A 26,097-nucleotide genomic window follows, 5' to 3' on the forward strand; every position below is an offset into this window, starting at 1 on the left:
AGAACTTATATAATAATGTACAAATGAAGATACTTAAGTTTTACAACCAAAAAGTTAACAACAAAGTCTTTAAACAAAAGTTCGGTTTGGTTCGGTTTCCATCTCACAATATGTTCCTTGATGGTTTCCACATGCCCATATATTAAAGAACTTGTGAAATGATTTTAAAAACTTAAATCTAACATTAAACATGTTTAATCAAGTATTTAACAAAAGTGCTAGTAACAAGTTCGGTTTACTGTTTGGACTATTTACGGTTAAACCGAGGTTAGTCTCTACAAACCCACACCATGGAACTTTATAAATATGACAAACAAACTAAAAAGAGCATAAGTTAAACAAGATTAATATGTGCAAACAAGTTATATAAGTGTATATATATCAAGGACCACGAAAATCCTACATGAAGCCTTGCCTTATGAAGTCCGAAGCTTAACAAACCGAAGTCGGAGAAGCAACTACCAAAGGTAACAACAAGGGGTGTGTATTATATATATGTTGTGCCACCATAAACAAGTATTAATAAGACTATATAATCTAATTAGAATGAAAAATTAAACTCAGTTTGACTTTTAAAAATCAAACCTTCAAGAATACATAAATAAACAACCTTGAATCTTTGATATTTGAGAGTTTTTGGAGTATGAGCAAGTATAAAATAAAGGAGATGGTGGTGTATATATAGGGTAGGGATAAGGGTCAAATATGGGTGTAATCTACAAGAGTTTGCATGAAAAATGGATCAAGACAAGACATAAAGCAACAAAAACTTGAAAATAATGTGCAAACATCAGGAGGTGCCGCGCGACCTCCTCCCATGCCCTAGACGCACGGCGTGCCCGGGGGGAGGGGGTTGGCCCAGCTCATCTAGTGTGGTTCGTTATGCGTCCGAAAGTTCGTTTTTGATGTATTTTGCTCGTTTTAAGGGCGTTTTCGAATCCGTAAAAGGGGTTTTTCAAATTTAACAAATGGGAATGATTTGGTAACATAAAAATCCAATATTTTATATATCATGAGTTTAGGTTTACAAAAGGGTCGGTCTCCAACATAAAACAATACAAAAGTGAATAAAAACAAGACCCGAAATTGACGAATGTCATAGTGGGCCCCACATATTTTATACACACACATACTATATGTACATATACATATATGTACATATTTAACATGTTTTTAATAGGTCTGTGAATGTTTGTTGTTGTGAAAAAGAGTTATGGTTTTTAAGAAAAGTTTGGAATTTGATATGGTGATGATGTATTGGTTTGTATGAGTTTGTGAAAAAGAGTTATGGTTTTTAAGAAAAGTTTGGAACAATGAAGTTAGTAGAAACAAGCTAGGATGATGTTAGTCGAAGAAAGTTAAAAAGATTGCTAAATGACACTTTAAATAACTTCGAATCACAATGCTGAAAGTTGAAATATTACATTTTTACATTTTATGAAGAAAATACTAGCTCCAATTTATTTTAAACACACACATTAAAGAAAACAAGATAGTGGGGGTAGTGGGAGGATGTAACTTCTGCTTCATGTCTTAAAGACACATAAGTTACCTTACAAATTATAGAAGTTTGTATTGTAAGAGAAACCATTAAAATTGAGGGCTCGCCGAAACTTGGAGACTTGACTCCCTATGGATTGTGATACCAAATGCTTCAGACATGTCCAAATCCTCATTCTTCATTCCATTTGGCAACGCCATATCAAACTTATAAACAACATTTGCTAATGCAAGCTCCATAATAGGTACACTAAATTGAATACCGGGGCATGTTCTCCGGCCAGCACCGAATGGAATCCATTCAAACTGCAATCCTTGATAGTTAAGAGAATTGTTCAAGAACCTCTCAGGCCGGAACTCATTTGGTTCTTCCCACAAGGAAGGATCTCTTCCTATCGCCCAAGCATTGATAATCACTTGTGTGCCAGCTGCAATATCATAGCCCATTAGTTTTACATCTTGCATTGATTTTCGGGGAGGAAGAAGTGAGAATGGAGCATGCAATCGCAATGCCTCTTTTATGACAGCTTTGAGATAGGGAATTTTTTCCATGTCCTCCTCGGAAATCATGGATCTTCCTTGTCCTACTTCCGTTACTTCACGTTGGAGCTTTTTCATTACTCTTGGGTTTCTTATTAGCTCACTCATTGTCCACTCTAGACTTGTTTGCGTAGTCTCAGTTCCAGCTGCGAACGCCTCCTACAAGGAACACAAAAAGAAGTTTCAAGATGTATAATGTACTATATTGTTATATTAGATAAAATGATCCAATTACAATAGAGAGGCGCACAACAAGCTGTGTTGCCACCCCTTTTTAAATGGCAAAACCGATCCTAGGATTGCAATTGCTTCTTTTTTTACTTTACAAAATAAATGCTTTAATAACAAAAATATCACATTTTATCCCGAATAAATTATGTCTGGTAAATGAATGTGCACGTGCCTGGTAAATGAATTATGAATGGGCATGTGCTTGTGATCAGAAGAAGAATCCCCATATGTTTTTGGTTTTCGTTTTCAGTGTATTTTGTCTTTATAAGAAAAATACACAAATTCGCTACTATCTATAGGATGAAATAAATAATACAATATTCAGAAGATTGTTGTATGAAATAGAAAAGACATAATCACCAAGAAAATTAATAAAATAACCTTTGACCTTTGAAAATTACCATTGAACTAGATCGCGGCGTGTGTAGTTTAGAGCATCAGATTTCTTTCAATCTGGGACAACAGATTATAATGTGTTGCACCAGACTTTACTCTAGCATCTTACTTTAGTGCCGCGGATGACCTCGGCGCAACACATCACCTTGATGCAGGAGATCTCTTTGGTGTACGAGATTACCTTTGCGTTGCTGATCCGGCAAAGTGATTGTAATTTTACAATAACTAGGTGTACTTGTTTAATTATTTAGGCATCTGGAAAGTATTAGAGGATATATACACTATATATTCTAAGATATTATTTGCTAGGATCCGGACTAACAACCTGTCCGACAACGTACTATAGATCCATTGTAATTTGTAAGACCAGCGAATCGAGTTCAGACGCACCAGGATCATCATTTATTTATTTTAGTTTCAGTTATTGCTCTTAATATCAAAGAAAGATGGATAAATGAGAAATTATACCATGATGAGTGCTTTAATGGAATCTCTTTGAAGGGTAAAGCCAGATGTGTCATCCTTTTGCAGATCTAGTAAAATGTCAACGAAGTCTTCTTCTTCGTTGCTTATAGCATCCTTCCCCTTTTTCTTGTTTAAATGTTCTTCAATAATTCTTTCAAGAAACACATCAAATTCTTTAGCTATTTTCTCTGCTTTTCCTACTGAACCAATGACTTTATCTACCCATGATAACCATGGAATATAACTACCAATATTAAAGACACTAAACGTCTCCACAAATGCACACAATAACTTTTTGTACTTTGGCCCATCAAGTTTCCTTCCGAGGGCAACCCTGCTAATTATGTTGTTTGTTAGTGAAGAAAATATCGACCCCATATCAACGGTAGTCCCAATAACTTTCTCCAAGCTCCTGAATCATGTGACCAATCTCGGTTTCTCTCACTTTTTGGTACGACTTTACTCGCGTGGTACTTAGAAGCTTGAGCACCACAAGGCTCTTCAACTGCCTCCAGTATTCCCCATAAGGAGCGAATGATATGCTCTTTGAGTCATAGAGCATTATGTTGGGCATAGCTAAGCTTGGTCGACTACAAAATGAGAGATCATGGGTTTTCATGATCTCTTTAGCTGCTTCAGCAGAGGATGCTACAAGTGTGGGGATGCTACCAAGGTGGAGGAGCATGAGTGGACCGTATTTTTGGGATAGTATTTGGAGGTTCTGATTAGGGTTTGACCCCAATTGGTGGAAGTTTCCGATTATGGGCAGCTTTCGTGGTGATGGTGGTATGTTTTTCTTGTTTGTGGAATCAGAGAAAAACCATTTGATAGAAATGCAAATCACTAAAGTGATGCATGAAAACAGAAGGATGAGAGTTTGTAAGGATGAAAACATTTCTATGCTTTTACTATCTCTAAGTTTGTGGATTTTTTTATACCCAATGGCTCATGGAAGCATGTGGATATATAGCAATGGCTCTTTATACGAAGGGAGTTAGTTAACCAAAAGTATTGTTACGTTATTATCACATAAGCAGTAAGGCAATAAATAGTAACGGAGCTTTAGCTAACCAAGTTTATAATCATTTTGTTTTTTTTATAAATATATGAATGATGTGTCTAATTGGTTGGATTAACTATTGTCCAATCTATTGTGTTTTTTGGGGTCGGGTTATTCAGGTCTCAAAGTTTTATATCTTGACCTGAAACCCAATCCAAATCTCTCATGGGTTTTTGGGTTCGTTTTTTTTTAAGTTGGGTTATAATCGGGTTTCGAGTCTCTTAAAAAAGAAAAGACAAAAATAAAAACTACAATGCTAAAATTAAAACAACGTATTCTTCTTTCTTGATAACGTAAATAACCAAAAAATAAACCAACATAATATAATAAACAATTCAAAATAATAGTAAAACAAACTACAACCATAATCGTCTTCAACCATACGTGATTTGGTTGTTCGATTACGGTTGCTAAGTCATAAACGAAAAACATAAATTAGCAATAAACAATCGATTCGTAATATGTGGAATGACAACAGTTTATTAGGGACATATTTTGTTAACTATAGTGGCTAAAACTTAGTCTATTATACCTAAAAATTTATTTGATTTTAAAACTGAACGTTTTTTGAGTTAACCCGAAACCCATAAATCAGACCCAAGATTCAACCCGAATTACTTTGGTTCGGGTTCGTGCTAGCTTTTTCTCAATTCTAGGTTTTTCTGATCGGGTTAGTCGAATATGATATGGGTTTTCTCGGATCAGGTTTCGAGTAAAAGTGACATGCCTAATCTCACCATCTTCAGCTCCTTTGCTCATTACTTCACTAGGTAGCCTCAAGGACTGATCCCATTAGACCCCTCGCTATGGGGCGTGGTTGAGGTTGATGGCAGGCGCCCTTGGGCAAAGAACACCATCAAGGGGCGCCCTTGGTGGTGGGGCGCCGGGGGTGCTCATCGTTTGAACGGCCGGCGCCTTTGGGGGTGGAGGTGGGCCCCACTCTCACACATACATACATATATGTGTGTGTGTGTATATATAGAGAGAGAGAGAGAGATAAATGGGTGTCTTTAAAGCATTAAACCATAACGAAACATTATTTGTTAGTACTTCGAAGGCGCTTACGTGAACTGATATGGCATTGTGGCTGGGCTTCGAAGCCTCCCACCATAAAAGATAGTCTTATAACAGCCCAGCCTTGAAAGATTGTAATAGTTTGGGTGTTAGTTAAAAATGGTGTGGGCCCATAACGCTTAGTCTAAGTCATTATCATATAAGGCATAAAATATTACCTTGAACAATATGCATCTAGTATTTTTAAACTAAACAACTTGAAAGATTCCATCTTTTAAAAACTATGAAAATTAACCATTGTCAACCAATCATATAATTTTTTTATTGATAATGTCATCGTATGTTATTGGAATGTGTCAATCTCTGCTCACAAATTAAAAGTTTAAAACTTAATTGTTTAATTAACATCACCATTATTTAACCTAATTGTAAATACTAAATAGGCAACAAGTGTGTCACGATCAACACTAGATCAAAAGGGAAGAATTGATTCATTGAAGATGCGGAATAGGTTGAGCGAAATATGCATGCTTCAACAACTAGTATTTGTCAAGAGAGAAAGCAAGTATGTTTATAGTGAAATAATCTTATTAGCGTTTATTCATCGACCATAACACCAAATGATGATGTGTCATATTCTTAAATTTTTTTAACGATGAATTTTTTTTATTGTTTTTGAAACTTAACCTCAAAACTTCCCAGACCCTTTAAAACTCATTCGACCCAAAGTTTTTGAAGTCTTTATCATTGATCACTAACTCATACCATATTCTTAAATTAATCAATTAAAAGTTATTTATTGTTCTTGAATCTATTTTCAAACAAGGCGGCTGGCTTGATCTCAGATATTTGATGAAACAGTTGTTGAATATTATATTCCACAAAAATTTGTTTACTGTTTAAATCTAAATGCAAATAATTCTTTGATTGTTTTTCACTAACAATTAAATATAAATTGATCTGATAGATCTAATACTTTGATTATTTTTCACTAACAATTAAATATAATAAATTGATCTAATAGACATTATATTTTATATTGTGCTATTTTTCTCCATCTCTTAGCTGTGCATCAACATTTAAAACTTTACTTAAATAAGGTTAAATTATAATTCATCTGATGTTCATGTGTCTAGTTTCATGTGCCTAGTTTCATGATTTAACATTCAATTTTGCATTTCTTTTTCTAGTTTATTATACACACATGTATATAATGTCAAACAAATATGTGAGTAGTTTCCAAAATCTCCATCATGAACACTGTACGTGATTGATTTCGATTTTTATAAGTATATATATGAACTTCTCCCTTTGTACATATATCCGTCGAATATTTCTTTTATATGATTTACATCTTCATGGTTTTCATTATACAAACAATGAATTGTTTAGATTGTATTATCAACATTGCAGATTCGCATCCGTCTTCATCCATCAGATTATCTAAATTTTATAATTTCATCCAATGCGTCGGTGTCTATGATACACGTTACGAAGCACGCATTACATCATTGTATTATTGAGACTATGAATTATCTAGATTTGTTATTCATTTCATTTGTCTTTGTCCATGACACACGTTATGAGTTTTTTTGTTGTTATCATTGGGATCATAGTCGTGAGTTTATTTTCATCGATGAAAACACTCTATTAAATATTAACGTTTTATTATTTACTGTTACAGTTATGGTTCGGGACAAAAAATAATTAGAAGAAAACAAGAGAGATCATTTGGAGATTTAGGAGAGGGGGAAAGATTAAATATAAATAGACACAAAAATGAGAAGCGTGATAAGAATTTGTCACAAAAAAGCCTCTAAAAATAAATTCAAAAAAGATAATAAAAAAATCATAATTTAAAATATAAATAAGTAACGAAAAAATAAAAATAAACCTAAAATGGTTCCCCTGTCATTCTCGTTCCACACAAAAATAAATAAAAAAAATAACGCCAAAAAGACACAATGCCTTGAAAAAACACACAATGATGAAAAATAAACAAAAAACACAATGATAAATAAAAAAACACAACAGATTGCAAAACGTAACACAATGCCGAATATAACAAAATACAAAGTTGAGTAATATAACATAATATATAAAGAAAAAAAACAGAATGTTAAGGGAAAAATATACAATCAATGACGAAAATAACCAAAAACACAATGATAAATAAAAAAACACAATACATTTTTTTCCTCAACAATTTTTTTTTTTTGAAAACGAGGAAGAATGAGGAAGCATTTTTGTGTTATTACTTTTTTCGTTTTTTATTAAATCTTGAGTTATGAATTTTTTTGTTATTTTTCTAGGGGTTTTTTTGTAGCTACAAATCATTCGCACTCTTCTCATTTTTGTTCCATTTTGTAGGATAACATGACCCTCAAGAGAGATTTAATTTATATTTTGAAAAATTTCTCAAAATGTCCATTTTTTAGGGGATAAAATCAACAAATGTTTCCATTTCATTTCATATATCTTCACTATGTCCTCAAACTCCTCAGATAGAAAAATCAACAAAAGCACTTTATTTCATATTTTCAATATGTCCTTCTCAAACTCGTCGCATCTGACGAGATTTCAAACCAAATTCATTGGTTGAAGGGTTGATCTTCAAAAATCATTTTGATTGTGTTTGATTGCCAGCATCTCTAGAATTTGTATTGGTCTGATTGGATTAAAGTAGTTAATTTCATGCCATTGCAATTGTTCATAGGTCAAATTGTTTTCAAGGGTTTTATGGTAAATGGTGACTTGGTGAGCACAAATGCACAATTGGTCAGCTTAGTCAAAATAAGAAGTTTAGCTATAAAGGAAATATACTTCAGATAGGTCAAATGAGTCGAACGAATTGATAGTTGCCTAATGTGTGTCGGTACTGATTAAAAGTTTACAACCTCCACACTTATTTAATTTAAATATACTTGACTACTATTAAAGTAACTTGGTATTTTAAATTATATTAATGCACTAACCATTTGTTCAATATGCACAAAAGTTTCTTGCAAACCAACCCAATCAGATCTGACTCTTACTAACACATCTAACATGGCATTCGTACGGAAAGCAATATTATTCTTTTAATTTATAATATTTTTAAAATCGTATTTTAGCTTCGATAATTGACAGCTTCCAGAAACTAAGGAAATTGATCTGAAGTTTGCACTATAAGATCTTGAAACCATTAAAGTTATTGGAAACAAAAGTGGAGGCATTGTTCAACATAAATGGGTCGGAACATTACATTTGTTTGATAAGGTCCATGTAAGTATTTATAATATGGATTCATATTACTCGCTTTTTGTTTGTCTGCAACAGTGGTTTATATTATGTTGGCTTAGCTTTAGGTTTAGCAAAAGGGAAAATCCCAAAATGACCATCTTAACCAATTAGTTTGACAAAATAGTCTTGACTTTTTAAAATTTTCAATTAATCATTGTTTGATAAGTGTCACTTGACGCAACATATTTCTATCAGACATACTCGATCCAGTCTTTTGCGCAAGATGGAAATCTGTTGCACCATGTCATAAATTGGTGTGCCAAAGTTTAAATGTTGGTGCGACGTATTTCCAACACCACAACAGATCCACTCTTTTGTGATATGGAATCTGTTACATCATGTCAGAATCCATTGCACCGACACATTAGCGTGTGCCATGTGGAATTTTTGTTGATTGAAACAATATCTAAACTAAAAAAAAAAGTAAATTCAAATGATATTTTTGTAACAGAAAACAAAACTATTTTGTCCAACCAATAAGTTAAAATGACCATATTTTGGTGATATGGGTTTGGTAAAAAGTGAACAAGTTTAATTTGAATTGGGTTGTTAAGGTTGATCCACAAACAGTTTTGTCCATTTTTTAAAAATTGGTAATGCGTTGATTATGATTATAAAAACTTTTTTATCAGTATAATAGTATATCATAATGATCTGTGCTGTCCAACCGACAAGTTAAATTGGCCATTTTGGTGATTTGTGTTTGGTATATAGTCAACGGGCTTGGTTTGACATGGGTCATCTGAGTTGATCCATCAACATTTTTGTTTACTTTATTATGATTAAAAAACTTTATTATCAGTATATTTCAGTAGTATTCTAATTTTCTGAAACGTAAATTGGTAAGCATAAAAATACACTTAGGGGATATTAAACCATGTTAATCCTTATATCTTTTAGCAATAATTAATTTGAAATGTGTTTATTATGATTTTATGCATACTGTAGGTAATTCAGATGAAAATACAAGATAATATACGCAAACAAATGAACATATAAAATTTAAGTGAATGATGCCAGCTTGAGCAAACAATGAATCACATTTCTACTAATATTTATGCTTTAAAGGTAATTTTGACACATTTTCTTATAAACGGATTCATTTTCTTATATCTAATGTGTCAAAATAAAAAAGTTGCAGTATTAAACTTAAAACTTGCTTATAAAAATATGTTTTTGGCTATACTTTGTTCTCGTTGATTTTTAAAATGTTTAAGCAAAAACCTTTAATATACACTCACTAATACTTTGTTCTCGTTGATTTTTAAAATGTTTAAGCAAAAACCTTTAATATACACTCACTAATGTCTGATACGTGTTTCGAACCTAAGACCATATGTTTCAAGTTTCAAACCAAATATGCTTATTAACTCCACTAAATTGGTAATTGTGTTTGATTTCTTGATTTAACATATATAAATGTGATTTCTCTTCAAGTATAAAACCAAAATTATATTTAATTGTTAACATTTATATAATTCACAATATCACATTGTCTTCTCATATCTCTTTAAGGCAACCATTTAAGATTGTTTGTCGTTTCTCTTTTTATTTTAAAATATAGTTTATATTTATTTATTTTTCTTTTACAACAAAACCTTAGTCTTTGTAAATTTAGTTTTTAAATCTATGACAACATTTTGTTATAAATATCATTTTTATATACACAATATTTAATATAACAATATCGGTATGAATGTTTTATTTTAAATAAATCAAACACTAAGATTTGGTTTTCAACCCAAAAAATTGTAGTTCATAATATATTAAAAACTAAAAAAGTCATAAATAAAAATTATTATATGAAAGAATTGAATTTACGTATTACATATAATAGTTTTTTTAATTTTTATTATATTTTCTATCCGTCTGAAGCATAGACACTAACCTAGTATATAATCTTACATGTGCAGCAATCAATACTTTGTATTTTGATGGTCATGTACAAAAATAAAAGCCATATGAACTGTTTTGACAATTTTTGCTTCATTTAGTATTCATACATTTTAGCATCAGTGCAAATGGAAATCACTATATTGTTGGTAAGATGAAGCAGAGTTCGTTAAACTCTCTATTTTTTTTATTTTTTTTTTGTAGAAAATTCGGAAAATATGGATTCTTTAAACTCTTATGCTGATTAGCCGACGGTTCCTGATGTATATCTAAAAGATGAATGAAGACCTTTTAAATTTGCTTTTTTATTTGTTTTTTATGCTGAACATTTTATTCTTATGGATTTGAAGTTTGAATATACACAATGAAAACTATTGGGCTACACTTAATGGTTTATACTTTATCTGGCCGCGCTTGGTTTTGGGCTAACTTATAATACCGAAATCAAGAGATTTCGGTGGTTTTTTGTACGGGTTTGGGCTTAGGGTGTTTGGTACATTATACGTACCTTGTAACTAGGTCTTTTGTGGGGGTCGATCATTATAGAACGGTGAGAGAGATAGTTTGTCATTCATATCTTATTGTTATTTGTTGGGGGGAGGGGGCTTAAGCATCCGACGTTTAATATAGCGTGTTAAATCATTTGTGTGTTGATTTGCTTTTGTTCATCTTTGCCTTCAGTCAATTTGTTGTTAGTTTCCGCCTAACAACGGGTTTAAGTGATACCACACTTAAAGACCCTGCCTTGGGACTTACAATTGGTATCAAAGCCTATAGACTTATTCTAGGCTCGGTGTTGGTGATATCACTTGATTCAAGATCGTGTTCTTGATTGATGCTATTTGAAAACTTTCTGGAAATCAAGATTCGTGTATTCATCTTGTTCATCGGGTAGTTGGAGCTATTTTTGGGATAAAATTCACTTGATCTTTGGTTTAAATTCAAATCCCTGAATTCTTAGGATTTGATTTGTTTACCATGTCAATTTTCTATTGTTCTCGGCATCACATGATCGTTCTCAGGAAAAACTCGGTGTTTCTCGGCAACTATTCATTGTTCTCGGGCAGTAAACAAGGGTTCTTGGCATAATTTGTTTGATCTCGGCCATACTCAATTGTTCTCAGCAATTATTATTCGTTTCCGGCCAAGATACAGGGTTCTCGGGTTTTTTGGTGTGTTCCCGGCTTCTGTGTTCTCTGCTCAAGTGTTCTCGGTCAAATACAGGGTTTTTGGCTCAACTTAAGGGTTCTTGGGTCCAACTGTTAGGTTCTCTGCTCTTGGGTTTTCGGGACTTAGTTTGAGTTTGGGCCTAGTTACTTTGGGCCTTAAATAATTGGACTTATAGTTTATAATTGAACTATTGGACTGTTTATTTGGACTTTAGTTTAGAATGGACCAATTAAGTAACACCTCATAAAATGCTGCTTTGCATCAAGAGTTGGATTCCATCATCGGAACTGCTACTCGTGTACCCCGTCTACTGTCTCACGTGGGGTTTGCTAAGTGGAAGTTCAGGTTCTAGAGGTATGTGAAGATGAATGATGCAAAGATTTGGAGAAGCATTGGTAGGGGTCCTCAACCTATCACTTATCAGAGAGAAAATAGTGATGAAGTAGTTGTAAAGCCCGTCGAAATGTATTGCAACGCGGATTTTAAAAAGATTGAAGAGGATGAGAAGGCTCTTGCTGCTCTAACAATGGCACTTTCACCTGAAATTGCTCAAGGATTCAGAGAACTATAGTCTGCTAAAGCGTTATGGGAAGCCCTTATTGAGGTGTATGAGGGAAACGAGGATATGAGAAGGAGTCGACAGGATCTGTTGTGGCAAAATTTTAATATGTTCAATCATGTTCTAGGAGAGTCTTTGGAAACACAGCTTCAAAGATTTGTTACGTTGGTCACTTAAATGAGATCTGCAAATATCAATCTGATTTCTAATTAAACAAATAACAAGTTGGTCAACTCATTGCCACAAAGTTGGGACATGAATGTTGCAGTGATCAAAAAGGCAAATGATCTAGCCAGATTAACTTTGTCAGAGGTGATGGCTATCATTAAGTCCTGTGACATGGATGATAAGCAACGTATTATAAACCATGCTAACTTCTATAATGCAGTTGGCTACAGTGTTGCTTCTAATAATTCTCTGATATTACAAAACAACTTTTCCTTGTTCAAATCATCTCAAGGTCAATATGCTCAGCCACAGCAGGCTCAGAACAACTTTTCAATGTTTAGGTCCTCTCAAGGTCAGTTTACTCAGCCACCACCACAGCCTACTCATGTGTTCATTCAACAACCTGCTCTAGCAACTAAGTCTCAGTCAACTGTTGGGACCTCCAGTCAGTCTCCCACTCAAGTTCATGCTATTTCAAAGGAGACTCAAGAAAACATTGCTTTAATGGCAGGTTTCATGAACTGCTATAATGTTTTTCTCGCTAGAGATCTGGTTCAACCAGTTGTAGTTGCTGAGTTGGATCAAATCCATTCTGATGATGTGGAGGAAATGAATATCTCTTGGCAAATAGCCATGACAGTGCTTATCAAACTCAAGAACTCCATCAAGCCCAATACTTTCTTGGGTGCAAGATCAATCTAAGAAAGTACACCTCAAGTTCCTATTGTTTTACCCTAGGAGGCAGACGCATTCATCTAAAAAGAGTCGCGAAGTCTGTTTTAAGGACCCTTGTTGAAGACAAATATTCAACCAACACCAACGGATTTAGTTTGTTTAATGTTGTAGTCAAGAACAAACATGAAGAAAACGTTTTGAATCAATCTACATCCAAGTAAGCTATATTTAATCATATTTATTCGTCTTGTGTATACGATATGATACTATAATTTTCCAATATGCATTAAGATTTTCATTATATTCTTTTATTTTAATAATAAAAAGTGAACCCAATTCCAACAACTCTCACCACATGTTTTTTAGCATGAGAAAGAAATCAACTCCAACCCATGACTCATTTTCAACAATAGAAAATGCAGGTGGCAATACCTGTTTATTACCATAAATTCCCATAGTAATCATCATGATAAATTTAAACTTCACATATACAGATGTGTGGCATCAATTCTAATGCTAATCACATGCCATCTACTCTTTGGTGTGATAACGTCGTTGGTGTCAGACACTTATCCGTCAATTCAGTTTTTTTCCAGCGTACGACACACGTCGAGATTAATCTACACTTCATTTATTCATACATATGGTTTTAGCATGGACTCTCTATCAAACATGTTTCCCCTACATCTTAGCTGATAGATATAGATTGACCAAAAGTTTGTATTCTTCTCTATTTGACACTCTATGGTCCAAGCTCCAAGTTATTGCGCCCGTTTTTGCTTAAGGGGGGCATAGGTGTCACAAGCTGTCATTCTACATTTCGAAGGTTGAATATTTGGTAGGGGTGTTTAAAACCGGATATCCAGAGTTTGGATATCGGAACTTCAGATATATAAACATTTCGATTTGGATATGCAAACAAATATCCGAATTTTGAAAAAAAAAACTACTTATAGAAAGTTTTAAAGAATAATTTTTGTAAAAATATTTCTGATATCCGAAAATTAGCCGTAATTCCGAAAGTTATGCGAAATATCCGAAAAATTATCCAAAATATCCTAAAATTAACCATAATTTATAAATAGTATTTATTATTTAATAATTAAAAATATATATTAGATAATTCGGAAAAACGAAATAAACCACTATTCGAATTCAAATCCGAATCCCAAATTTCGACTATCCAAGATTCGGATATCCAAATTTTCTGATAATTCGGATTCGAATTCGGATTTTCGGATGCGTATTAGGATTTAGATTTTTTTAACCCCTTATTATTTGGTAGGAGATTGTATTGATTTTGTAGTTTCACCTTTGTGTCCTTTCCTTTTTTATTACTCTCTTATATGTAACATGGCTGCCTTGTAATATATTCTGCAACACATAATATAGAAAAATACATTGCGTACCATTGATCAACTTTATTGTAATTTGTTAATACTTATTAGACCACCAACGCTGCCCCTATATACTAAACATGACCATGTTCAATTAACTTTATGTATGACTACAACACTATATTCAAACAATAACCTATATTCCCCGGCCATAAATGTGTTTTTGTTCAATTTTTTTCCTTCAAAATAATGCCAGAAGTGCTACTTCAACTGACATAAGCATTGGCATCGTCGTAATAATAAAATTTTTTGTTGCGACAAAAAGATCGAAGGATAAAATGAAAGTCATAATATATGATCCAAGCGTCGATAACATATCACAATTCGCAAGTTCAAGATTACGGAAGCTTACATGGTAAGAGAAACCACGCACTAGGACCGATGAGTCACCCAAACCAATAGAGGGGAGTTCCTATGCATTGCAATACCACATGCGTCACTCATGTCCAAATCCTCATTTTTTATACCATTTGGCAACGACATATCAAACTTGTAAACGATATTTGCTAATGCAAGCTCCATAAGACATACACTAAATTGAACGCCAGGGCATGATCTTCGGCCACCACCGAACGGAAGCCATCCAAAGTGCGACCCTTGGTAGTTAATGGGATTTACCAAGAACCTCTCGGGCCTAAACTCATTTGGTTCTTCCCACGAGGCAGGATCTCTTGCTATTGCCCAAGCATTGATAAGCACTTGTGTACCGGCTGCAATGTCATACCCCATTACTTTAACATCTTGCATTGCTTTATGAGGAATAAGAAGTGGGGCTGGAGTGTGCAGTCGCATCGACTCTTTTAGGACAGCCTTCAGATAAGGCATTTTTTCCAAATCCTCCTCGCAAATCGTTGGTCTTCCACGTGCTATTTCCGTTACTTCTTGTTGGAGCTTTTCCATTACTATTGGATTTTTTATTAGCTCACTCATTACCCACTGTAGACTTGTTTGGATAGTATCAGTTCCAGCTACAAACGCATACTACAAAGCGCAATCTTTATCATATAAAACTACACAAAAACGATATGAAGTTTCAAGATTATATTACGTGTGGTTATAAATCTCATGTTTCTTCTATAATTTAGAAATCGATGCTTGAATAATAAGTGATTTTTAAACTTATTGCATATTTAAATGTATTATTACGGCATGTCCTTTGGATTTATGTTGAGTTAATTCGGTTCAGGTCGAGTATGGGTCAAGTCGGTTACAGGTCATGCAGATATAGAACAGAACAGCAGAAGTATTGTGGTGACCGGATTCCTTGGATGTGCAAGTTATACTGCACTTGGGTTGGAGAATGGTCATCTCTAGTACCGATTCTTTAGGATTAAGTTTCGTTTTTTTTCTTTTTAATGTTTATTATTTCCACAACAATGTTGTGATGTGTATGGCTATTTATAGCCCGTTTATTTGATGAATTAAAATGCCCTTTGTGTTATCGATTACCCTACCTCTATAATTACCAATCTTACTAATTTATTAAAGCAAAACCAATGCTCCACGTGTTCTTCTACTAGCCTATTCATCAATGCATCCAACTCACCAAGTTTTCATTATCATATTGTCTATTATGCTGCCACGTCACATTTCCTATTATTGCCAAATCATCTCTACACTATATTTAAACCTTAAGATTTTCCAAGCCTAATCATTTTAATCTCTCTCTCTCTCTCTCTCTCTCTCGGCTTACTAACTCCACCATCTTCTATATTCCGGTAATGTAGATCGGGATTAATCGTTTTCCCGGTAAGGTTATATATTATACTCTAATGGCCAACAATGTTATATGATTTTCCGGCAAGGTTATATCTTTTTCCCGTAAAGTTTTCCGATAAGGTTTTATATTTATTTTAATTGTTATATGATTTTGTAATAATCTCTTTAGGTTGTATATCCAAATCCAATATTGAATTGATATTTTTATGTTATTATGGTTTTTCGGTAAAGTTTTATTTGCTACTCTAATGTCCGATTATCATATTATTCCTTATTTCAATTACAATTGTTTTTGTTTTCCGTTTTTGTTTGTATTTATATTAATATTATATGATTTTATTATAATCTCTTTAAGTTCTATATCAAAATCGAAGATACGATGGAGATTTTCCATATTTCGTCTTTTCAGTAACACGATTCAAATATTCATATTATCAATTAGAACATTTTGTAAATCAGTGGTTTAACATTCCATAACATGTAGCATTACCATGACTAATTATTTTTATTTCTAAAATGATTACAATTTTGAATTTTAAATTCCAAATTTAAGTTAAAGTTGAAATTTGTAAATGGTTGGTCAATAATCCATAACGGTCTAAACTTACCATCAGTACAATTTATTATTTTCTAAAACGATTTGATTTAAAAAGTTTATATTTCCAAATTTAAATTAAAGTTGATTTTTTTATTTTTAATTGCTGGTCAAACGTTTAAGCTGGTCAAACATTTTTAAATTGTCTAGTTAAACATTAAAGTTGAATTTAATTTTAAGTTGAACTTTTTAAATGGCTGATTAAACAACATTCATAATGTCTAAAATTACCATCACTAAAATTTATTATTTCTAAAACGATGTAATTTAAAATTTATAAACTTCCAAATTTAAATTAAAGTTGAATTTTATGAATTACTAGTCAAACATTTCATAACATGTAACATTACCATGGTTAAAATTTATTATTTGTAAAACAAATATTAATATTTAATTTCTCATTTCAGGTTATGTTCCCAACTTGATATAGCTAATTCCATGGGTTGAAGATTCTTTTATAAGATATCTTATTTTTTGTTTAATATTAATGCATATTTTTGTTATTATTCGTGTATTTATGTATTTTTCACAATTCATGTAATTTATTTGATTTTTATATAATCAATCATATATAGTTGTTGGTTTTGTCCATTTAATATATTTTAATCAGAACCGATGTATTAAAGAAAAATTTATTTGTATCTTATATTTATCTATTTATTAATGATAATCTCTATAATTTACAATAATTATTATAGTTTTAGTAATTTTGTTATTATTAATTTATTACATTTTCTAATTAGTTGTTATATCTTATTTTGAAAGAAATAATAACATTTACACCTTACCATTTTTTATATTTCAATATCTTTGACTTAAAATATTATTCTGTTATTATATTGTAAGATACATTATACTTTCTATATATAACCAATTACGTTATATATGGAAAACCCAATAAATAAGTTATAAAATTTCCATGATTTTAATTACAAGATTTGCAATATAATAATTTATTGCAAATAAGCATTTACATTATTTTTATATATTCAATGTATTTCCATGATTTTAATTACATAAATACAATAATAAAGTTTTCATGATTTTCACGTATTTTCACATTTCTATGATTTTCATTATTGGTCAAATTTATTTAAAACTATCTTCAAAAGTTTCTTGTATTAAGTTAAGTTCCTTTGGTGTTTTACAATTTTATATTAGCTATATATTATTTCTGATTAATATTAAATGTATTTTATTAATATAATCGTTTATTAAGTATTAATTTTTATTTGGTTAGTTTCTTGATATGGTAACCATTATTAAATTAAAAATGTAATAACCAACATTTTAGTTCACGTAAATCATTGCAAATTAATTACCTTTAATTCAATTTGTGACATTTGATTTTTGTTTAAAGATATTTAAGGTAATTAATTAATTTATAATTTGATTTCCATTTACTTAATTGTGGAAGTCAAATTAAATTACTTAATTTAGAAGTCAATTAAATTACTAACGCTTTCCAAAAGACCCGAGTGATTATGGAAGTCAAATTTAATTATTTAATCTCAAATTTATTTTAATTACACTAATAATATTGTTACAAAAATTTATGTATTTTTAGAATGATTTCAAATATTGTGATAACTAACTATCATTTGACCAAAATGATATAATCATAATTAATGATATTATATTTTGCCAACTTCAATACAATTTATACTTTTTATATATGTAAATAGTTTGAATTTAAGTGTTTGTGATATATGTTGACCACTAATTAATTTATTAGTTATGACGTCTTTGACCATAACACTTTCTTTGTATTACAAATACAATTATTTGATAAATATATATATGAATATTAGCTCCATATGATAGCAAAAAATTAATCAAACAGAAAAGAGTTTAATACCAAGTTTATAACCAATAATGTATATATAAACGTAAGAATGAATGAATATATACCAATTACGTTGTTTTGTTAGATAAATTTATAAATGTTACTTTTATGTTTTACTTGCTTATTATATATGTAAATTATAATAAGTGACAATGTTTTGTTGTCCAACTCATAGTATAGGTAGATATGTACGTTTATTTAAACTTTTATAATTGTTTTTAACATATATATGAATCAATTTTGTTTATAACATATTAATTGTATTAGAGTTGTACTTTTAATTTCAAATTATGCAATTATCATTTAATTTAAATTTGAATAATTTTTAATTACGCATAAATATCAAGATTACTGTATACAATTGAAAAAAAAGAACTATATAATGAAATTAATTTTAAATAAAGTAATGATGTTAACAATTACTGTATGTTTTTTCTTGATATATATTTTCATTAGTTTTTTGAATATGTTACTTTTATTTAATAGCAATATTTGTCATTTGTAGTATGTTTGGATTGCTAAATGGTAATGATTTGAACATTCGCAGACCAATTCCATTGAAGTTGTTGTCAGCTCTTGATGAAGAGTTTTTGATAGCAACATATTTTTATAATATTTGCGAGATTTGCACAATAATCTTGGTAATTTGCTGGTTAAATTTTTTAAAGTTTCCTATTTATCTCTTATAACCTATTATAAGATTAATAATTAGATTATTACTTTTGCCAGCCGAAAAATATCATCTTGCTTGGAACATATTTGTGTTGGTTGAATATGCTGTCTACATTTATATGATTTGTTGATATATTTTTCCACCTGTATGTAACACGGGCTATACCCTAGTGAGCATTATCAAAGCTCAGGAATAAAAATATAATTCAATTAAACAAAGAAAAAGAATTATACTTTAGTTTGATCCAATGGATGAATTTCGTGAGGAAATTATCCAATTGTTTAATTAACTAATAAAAAGGGATATTCTAGAGCATTATCAATCTATCATTTAAATTATGTAAGTGTGAACAAGTTTTTAAAAATGTAGTTGTAAGTGGAGAAGACGGGACATGATGTTGCTTAAGGGTAAATTTGAAGAAATACTATTAATCCTTTGTAAATCTTTAATATTGATTGTAAGTGGTTGTGCGCGAAGAAAAAAGAAAATTTTACTTTACTAATAAACAAAAACCATCTAATGTCATATGTTCTTGTCTATCATTAGTTGTACATTAAGCCTTTTATTTTGTACATTAAGTTTAGATGCATATTTTTTTTTATGTTTCCACTTTTCTTTTTATCTTTATTTTTTTTTTACTCTTAACCTTAATACTTTTACAATTTAACCCCCAACACTTTTTACTATTTTTCAAATTTTGTTCCCTATACTTTTTTTATCTTTTACAAATTTTTTCGCTTTACATGTTCGTATAATTTTGTAATTAAAACTTCGCAACTCGCGTGTATGGTTCAATGTTTTTATGGTTATTTTTTTCCCATTTAATTGCCCTATAACAATGCGCGGGTCCTAGATCGACTTGGTTACTGTTTTCTTTGTTTACCTTTCGTGTATACGTGGTTCAACATTTTTACGTCTACTTTTTTCATGGTTTTATTTTTTTTCCTTTCATTTCTTTTATATATGAGGTTTTCTCCAGTGTTAGTGGTAATTGGCAGTGATGTAGCATTGATGCTATTTGGCACGATATTACGCCACACCGCAACGCGTGGGCATAACACTAGTTTAATACTATGTGGCAACTTTCTAATCCCTCAAATTGTCACGTGTCATTTAACTCCAAATTAAAAAATTAAACCTTTAGTTTCTCCATTTTTATTTAACATTGACATTAGCACCTACATATAAACTTTCATTTCAAAACCCTATTATGTCTGCTTCTAAATCCAAATCTAGTATGATATTGAATAGGTTGATTAGATGGAGACTGATAAGAGGCGGAACAATAGTAGTTCTGGCATTATTAAACATTCACCTTTACTTCTTGTACCTCTTAATATGAATCGAAATTTATTTGTTAAAAGATTCGCATGAAAATTTTTGCCAGATTAATAAATTCAATATGCAGATGGCTAACACAAAATGTTATATCATTTTGTTAAATTAATAAGTTAAACAAATAATTACAAATTTATGTATGACAAGAATCTCTACATAATATAAGTATATTTTATTATGTGCATTTATAATGTAAATTTAATAACATAAATAATTAAACTAAATCTCTTTTTTTACATGTGCACTCTACAAAAAACGAGTCACCCACGTGATAGTGTTACTGATATACTTTAAGCATTGGTTTAGCACTTCAAAATCCAAAGCTACTTTATGAGAATGCTAAACATCCATCTTGTTACAAATTGATAATATGGGAGTGGCATTTTTTTGTCATAATTTGCACCTTGAATTGAAGTATGGCAAAAAAAAAATGGTATTTGTAATTTTATGATAAATTGAAATGTTAGTAATTATTTATGATATGTTATTTATTTATTTTTGTAGTTTTTGTTTGGGGATGCCCTTAGGTTGGTCCAGTATTCTCACCAATTGTGATTTCATTTCAAAATGTTATACTTATAATATACGAAAGATGAAGAAATCATACCAATATGAGAGCTTTAATGGTATTTCTGTGAAGAATAAGGCCGGTTGTGTTATCTTTTTGCAGAGCTAGTAAAATGTCAAAAAAGTCTTCTGCAGCTTCCTCACTTTTAGCACCATTCTCTTTTTTCATGTTCACATGTTCTTCAATAACCCCTTCAAGAAACTCATCAAATTCTTCAGCTAATTTTTCTGCTCTTCCAACTGACCCAGAGATTCGATCTACCCATGATAACCATGGAACATAATTTCCAATACTAAAGACAGATAACATATCCACGAACCTTTTTATTAGATCTGGGTGCTTTGCTCCGTCAAATTTTCTTACGAGAGCAACCATGCCAATTATGTTATTTGTTAGTGAAACAAACAGCGAGTCCATATCAACAAGTGTCCCGCGACGTATACTTTCTCCAAGCAGTGAAATCATATGACCTATCTCGTGTTCTCTCACTTGTTATTGGACAATATAGTATTAGGGTTTAGTACTGAGCCCACGGGCCGGTTTATCTCTATATATTGTAACCCTATATTGAATGGAAATCAATGAATCTTTTACCCTCTTACATGGTATCAGAGCCTTAGATTTTGGGTACCTTCTCCGTTGCTCCACAACAAACGTTCAAAACCTAGACAGGGCGGCGCGCCGCCATCGCCGCCGCCCTGTCCCACCTTCGTTTTCAATTTCGTTTCATTTTTTTTCTTCTATTATCCTTTGAATAAAGCTTTATTATCCTCGACACCATCACCTTCCGCTACCTATTTTCAATCCTTACTTTTGTCATCAGATTTATTGTATGGCGGTGGATATAGCCATGTTTACTGCCGACACATATTTTTTTGATGATGCTATATTTTTGCTTGATGACATCACATTTTGACTTTCGTCACAAAATTTAGAATTTGTTTGAGCTTCTGCTATTCTTTTCTAATGATACAAAGATGCGATTTTGAGATTGTTTTTTTCTTGGTTGTTTTCAAAATAATTATTCTATCTTTCATGTCAGATTTTGACTGATGAATTTTCGTTTGGGTTAGGTTATTTTTTTACTCATTCTCTTGGTTTGTTCCTAAATCGGTGGCTGCTTCTTTTTTTCCTTTGTACCGCTCTTCACCTTGCATCTTTCTTGGATACCCAACACAACATCGAGGTTACAAATGTTTAGACCTCAAAACTAACCAAATAATGATCTCCCGCCATGTCGTCTTTGACGAGACAATATTTCCGTATGCCAACCCACCTCAACCTACACCAAACTACGAGTTCCTCTCAACTCCTCACCCTCACCTATGGGCCCAAATTGACCCAAATCCTAAATCATCCCACAAACCCTCTCCCACACCATCACCCTATACGCCCCAATCCACAACATCCCAACCTCACACCCCTCATTTATCTACGACGTCATCCACCCCAAACCATTCTCCTACCCCTCACTCACATTCAACTCAATCCCCAACCACTTCGGCCTACCAACCAACATCTCCAATTACTTCTAATACATTAACCAACATTCAAACTAGTCAACTCACTACATCAACAACCAGATCCAACCCCACCTCCGCCACCAACCCGCTCCATGCGTACACGTGGAATGGACGGCATTGTCAAACCCAAGAAAATTTTCAACCTTAATGCTAGTACCATCGTTCCTATCCCAAAAAATCCTGCCTTTGCTTTGTCCATCCCAGAATGGCATAACGCCATGACCGACGAGTTTAATGCTCTTATTAAAAATGAGACTTGGGAACTTGTCCCACGCCATCCTCAGATGAATATTATACGTAGCATGTGGCTTTTCAAGCATAAGTTTAATTCGGATGGCACCCTCGAGTGATATAAGGCTCGGTTAGTTTGTGACGGTCGCTCTCAACAGGTTGGCATTGATTGTGGGGAGACTTTTAGCCCAGTTGTCAAACCGGCAACGATTCGTACGGTGTTATCAATTGCCTTATCACGGTCTTGGCCGGTTCATCAATTGGATGTTACGAATGCCTTTTTGCATGGGAAATTAAACGAAACCGTTTACATGTATCAACCGATGGGGTTTCGGCACAAGGATTACCCAAATCATGTTTGTTTACTTAAAAAAATCCTTATATGGGCTAAAACAAGCGCCGCGTGCTTGGTATCAACGGTTTACTGATTATGTTTTACGGTTGGGTTTTCGACAAAGTCGGTGTGATACTTCTCTATTTATTTTAAATAAGGGCAATGACTCGGCATACCTCCTACTATATGTTGACGACATCCTACTCACAACTTCATCTGATGCTCTTCGTCAACATCTCATGTCCTACCTTGCCACCGAATTCGCCATGAAAGACTTAGGGTCGTTGAGCTTCTTTCTAGGTATTTCAGTTAAACGTATAGGTGATAACATGTTCTTATCTCAGGCTACCTATGCTCGAGACATTATTAAAAGGCCGGAATGGATTCCTGCAAACCTGCGACTACCCAGGTCGACACGAACGGAAAATTAAGTGCCTCAAGTGGTACGCCGTTTACTGACCCAACCTTATACCGTAGCATGGCTGGGGCGCTTCAGTATCTCACATTCACTAGACCGGACATTAGTTATGCAGTTCAGCAGATTTGCATGCATATGCATGCACCTATGACTACTCATTGAGATGCACTTAAACGCATTCTTCGGTATGTAGCGGGGACGGTGGAATATGGCTTAACATTGGGAAAAATGATAAATCCGTCCCTTCTAGCCTACACTGATGCTGATTGGGCCGGTTGCCCAGACACTCGTCGTTCCACCTCTGGCTATTGTGTCTATTATGATAATAATTTGATCTCTTGGTCTTCAAAACGGCAACCAACTATATCTCGCTCCAGTGCCGAAGCCGAATATCGCGGGGTTGCGAACGTGGTTGCTGAAATATGTTGGCTACGCAATCTTCTTTTGGAACTAAATCGTCCTCTTTCCCAAGCTACATTGGTTTATTATGATAATGTTAGCGCCGTCTACTTATCCGGGAACCTGTTCAACATCAACGAACCAAACACGTTGAGCTCGATATTCACTTTGTTCGCGAACAAGTTCAGAAGGGTCAAGTACATGTCCCCACTTCGTATCAGATTGCTGACATTTTCACCAAGGGTTTACCGCGTACACTCTTTGAAGATTTCCGCTCCAGTCTCAGCATCCGAACTCCTCCAGCTTCAACTGCGGGGGAGTAATAGACCTATTATATTTATATTATATTTGGTCAATAATTTCCTTGTAATTATCTTTTAATATTGATACACTAGCTATATTTAGGAGATTATTGTAATTATTATATATGGGATGAATAGAAGAGGAGCAGGACATCGAACCAATTATTCTCTTGACCATTATCATCTATCATCTATCACTTGTTGGTACGACTTAACTCGTGTATTATTTAGAAGCTTGAGCACCATGACACTCTTCAACTGCCTCCAGTATTCCCCATAAGGAGAAAATGCTACATCTTTAGAGCCATAGAGTAGTATGTTGGGAATAATTAAGCTCGGTCGACTACCAAATGAGAGATCATGGGTAGTTAAGATCTCTTGGGCTGCTTCAGCAGAGGATACTACAAGTGTTGGGATGCTACCAAGGTGAAGTAGCATGAGGGGACCATATTTTTGGGATAGTATCTGGAGTTTGCGATTTGGGATTGAGCCTAGTTGGTGGAAGTTTCCAATTATTGGAAGTTTTCGCGGTGATGGTGGTATGATTTTCCTATTCTTGGAATCAAACGAAATCCATTTGCCACAAATAAAAATCAGTAAAATGATGCATGAAAACAAAGAAACGAGAAGAGTTTTTGAGGATGAAAAGATTTCCATGATTTTTACTAGCTAGCAAATTTGTTTACTTGTTGTGCACTAATGACTCATGCGCAATATATATAGTGGTGGACTAACATTATAAGATTCTATGCTTGATAATTGAGTTGGTTAGCGAGACTATAAAATTATTTGCTTTTGAATAGTGCGAGCTGATGCACATACTTTATTGCACATGCACTAGGCTTTGAAAGGAATCTTATTTGTTAATCTAACTATTATATTACCTTTGTTTCATTAAAAGAATTTATATTTTTTTTGTTTCTCATTACAAATGTTTATTTTTAAAATTTATTAGCCAATTTTTAAGTTGATCCTTAAACACACATAACTAACATCAATAAACAATATTGTGGACCCTATTTCCAAGTGCATTATTATTTGGTAAGAAAAAAAGGTAATCATTTAATCTAAAATGAACTTTGTGTTTACAAACCATAACACTTAAAGATGGACGGATGGACTAAAACAAAACATGGTTTTCACATGACTTTTAACTAAGCTATCCACATAGGATTCCACCTAAACAATTTCCAAAATTATAATTTACACCTAATTATAAGCTATTTAATTATAATCTACCTATTTAATATATTTAATTGCTAACAAAGTTACAAATATAACTTTAAATATTGTGTTAAATGAGGTTTTTAGATATTTATGAATTATAAAATTTTATTTATCATTATTTATATCTTATGAAGACATAAGGTATTTTATTATGTATATTATTTAATTTAATTTGTTTGTTGCATTTTTAAACACATATGTATTACACGTACTATATCATAATTTCTTTATAAAGTAGGTCAAAGTTTAAATACATGGAGTAAAAATTATGATTGCCTCCCTGTGTTTTATGGTCAGGAGACCATTGCGGGTCCAATTCTGAAATCTCATGCATTGAGCTCTCATAGTTTATAGGTGGCTAAGTCCACCCCCCCCCCCCCCCCCCCGGTTAGCTGACCATCCTTTGACCCATTAAAAATATTGAAATTACCTTTTTACCCCTAAGCCTTTAATTCATTTTAGAAATAATATGAAGGCTGGGATTCAAACCCAAGACCTCCGGTTCAACAAAGACAAACACTACCACGTGAACTAGGCTACTCTTTGGTATCATTACAAAATATTAATATGAGTT

The 26,097-nt window shown here is 32.6% G+C and overlaps 1 protein-coding gene and 1 pseudogene across 2 annotated transcripts; both read right to left on the reverse strand.

The window, feature by feature from the left end:
- Positions 1 to 1,462: 1,462 nt before the first annotated feature.
- Positions 1,463 to 4,100, reverse strand: LOC143554187 (cytochrome P450 Tp4149-like; annotated as a pseudogene). The gene is made up of 2 exons (XR_013138950.1): positions 3,136 to 4,100; positions 1,463 to 2,199 (listed from the first exon to the last, which is right to left on the reverse strand). The product of XR_013138950.1 is annotated as a cytochrome P450 Tp4149-like (transcript).
- A 10,273-nt stretch (positions 4,101 to 14,373) lies between these two features.
- On the reverse strand, positions 14,374 to 24,953 carry LOC143554209 (cytochrome P450 Tp4149-like). The gene is made up of 4 exons (XM_077044030.1): positions 24,495 to 24,953; position 22,953; positions 21,129 to 21,577; positions 14,374 to 15,331 (listed from the first exon to the last, which is right to left on the reverse strand). Exons 1-4 carry the CDS (start codon positions 24,951 to 24,953, stop codon positions 14,723 to 14,725), a joined length of 1,518 nt encoding a protein of 505 aa, XP_076900145.1. The 3' UTR covers positions 14,374 to 14,722.
- Positions 24,954 to 26,097: the final 1,144 nt, after the last annotated feature.

The sequence above is a fragment of the Bidens hawaiensis genome, unplaced genomic scaffold (assembly GCF_021521415.1).
Source record: "Bidens hawaiensis isolate Kalapana, Puna unplaced genomic scaffold, B.hawaiensis_p1.1 tig00017565_1, whole genome shotgun sequence".
Lineage (NCBI taxonomy): Eukaryota > Viridiplantae > Streptophyta > Magnoliopsida > Asterales > Asteraceae > Bidens > Bidens hawaiensis.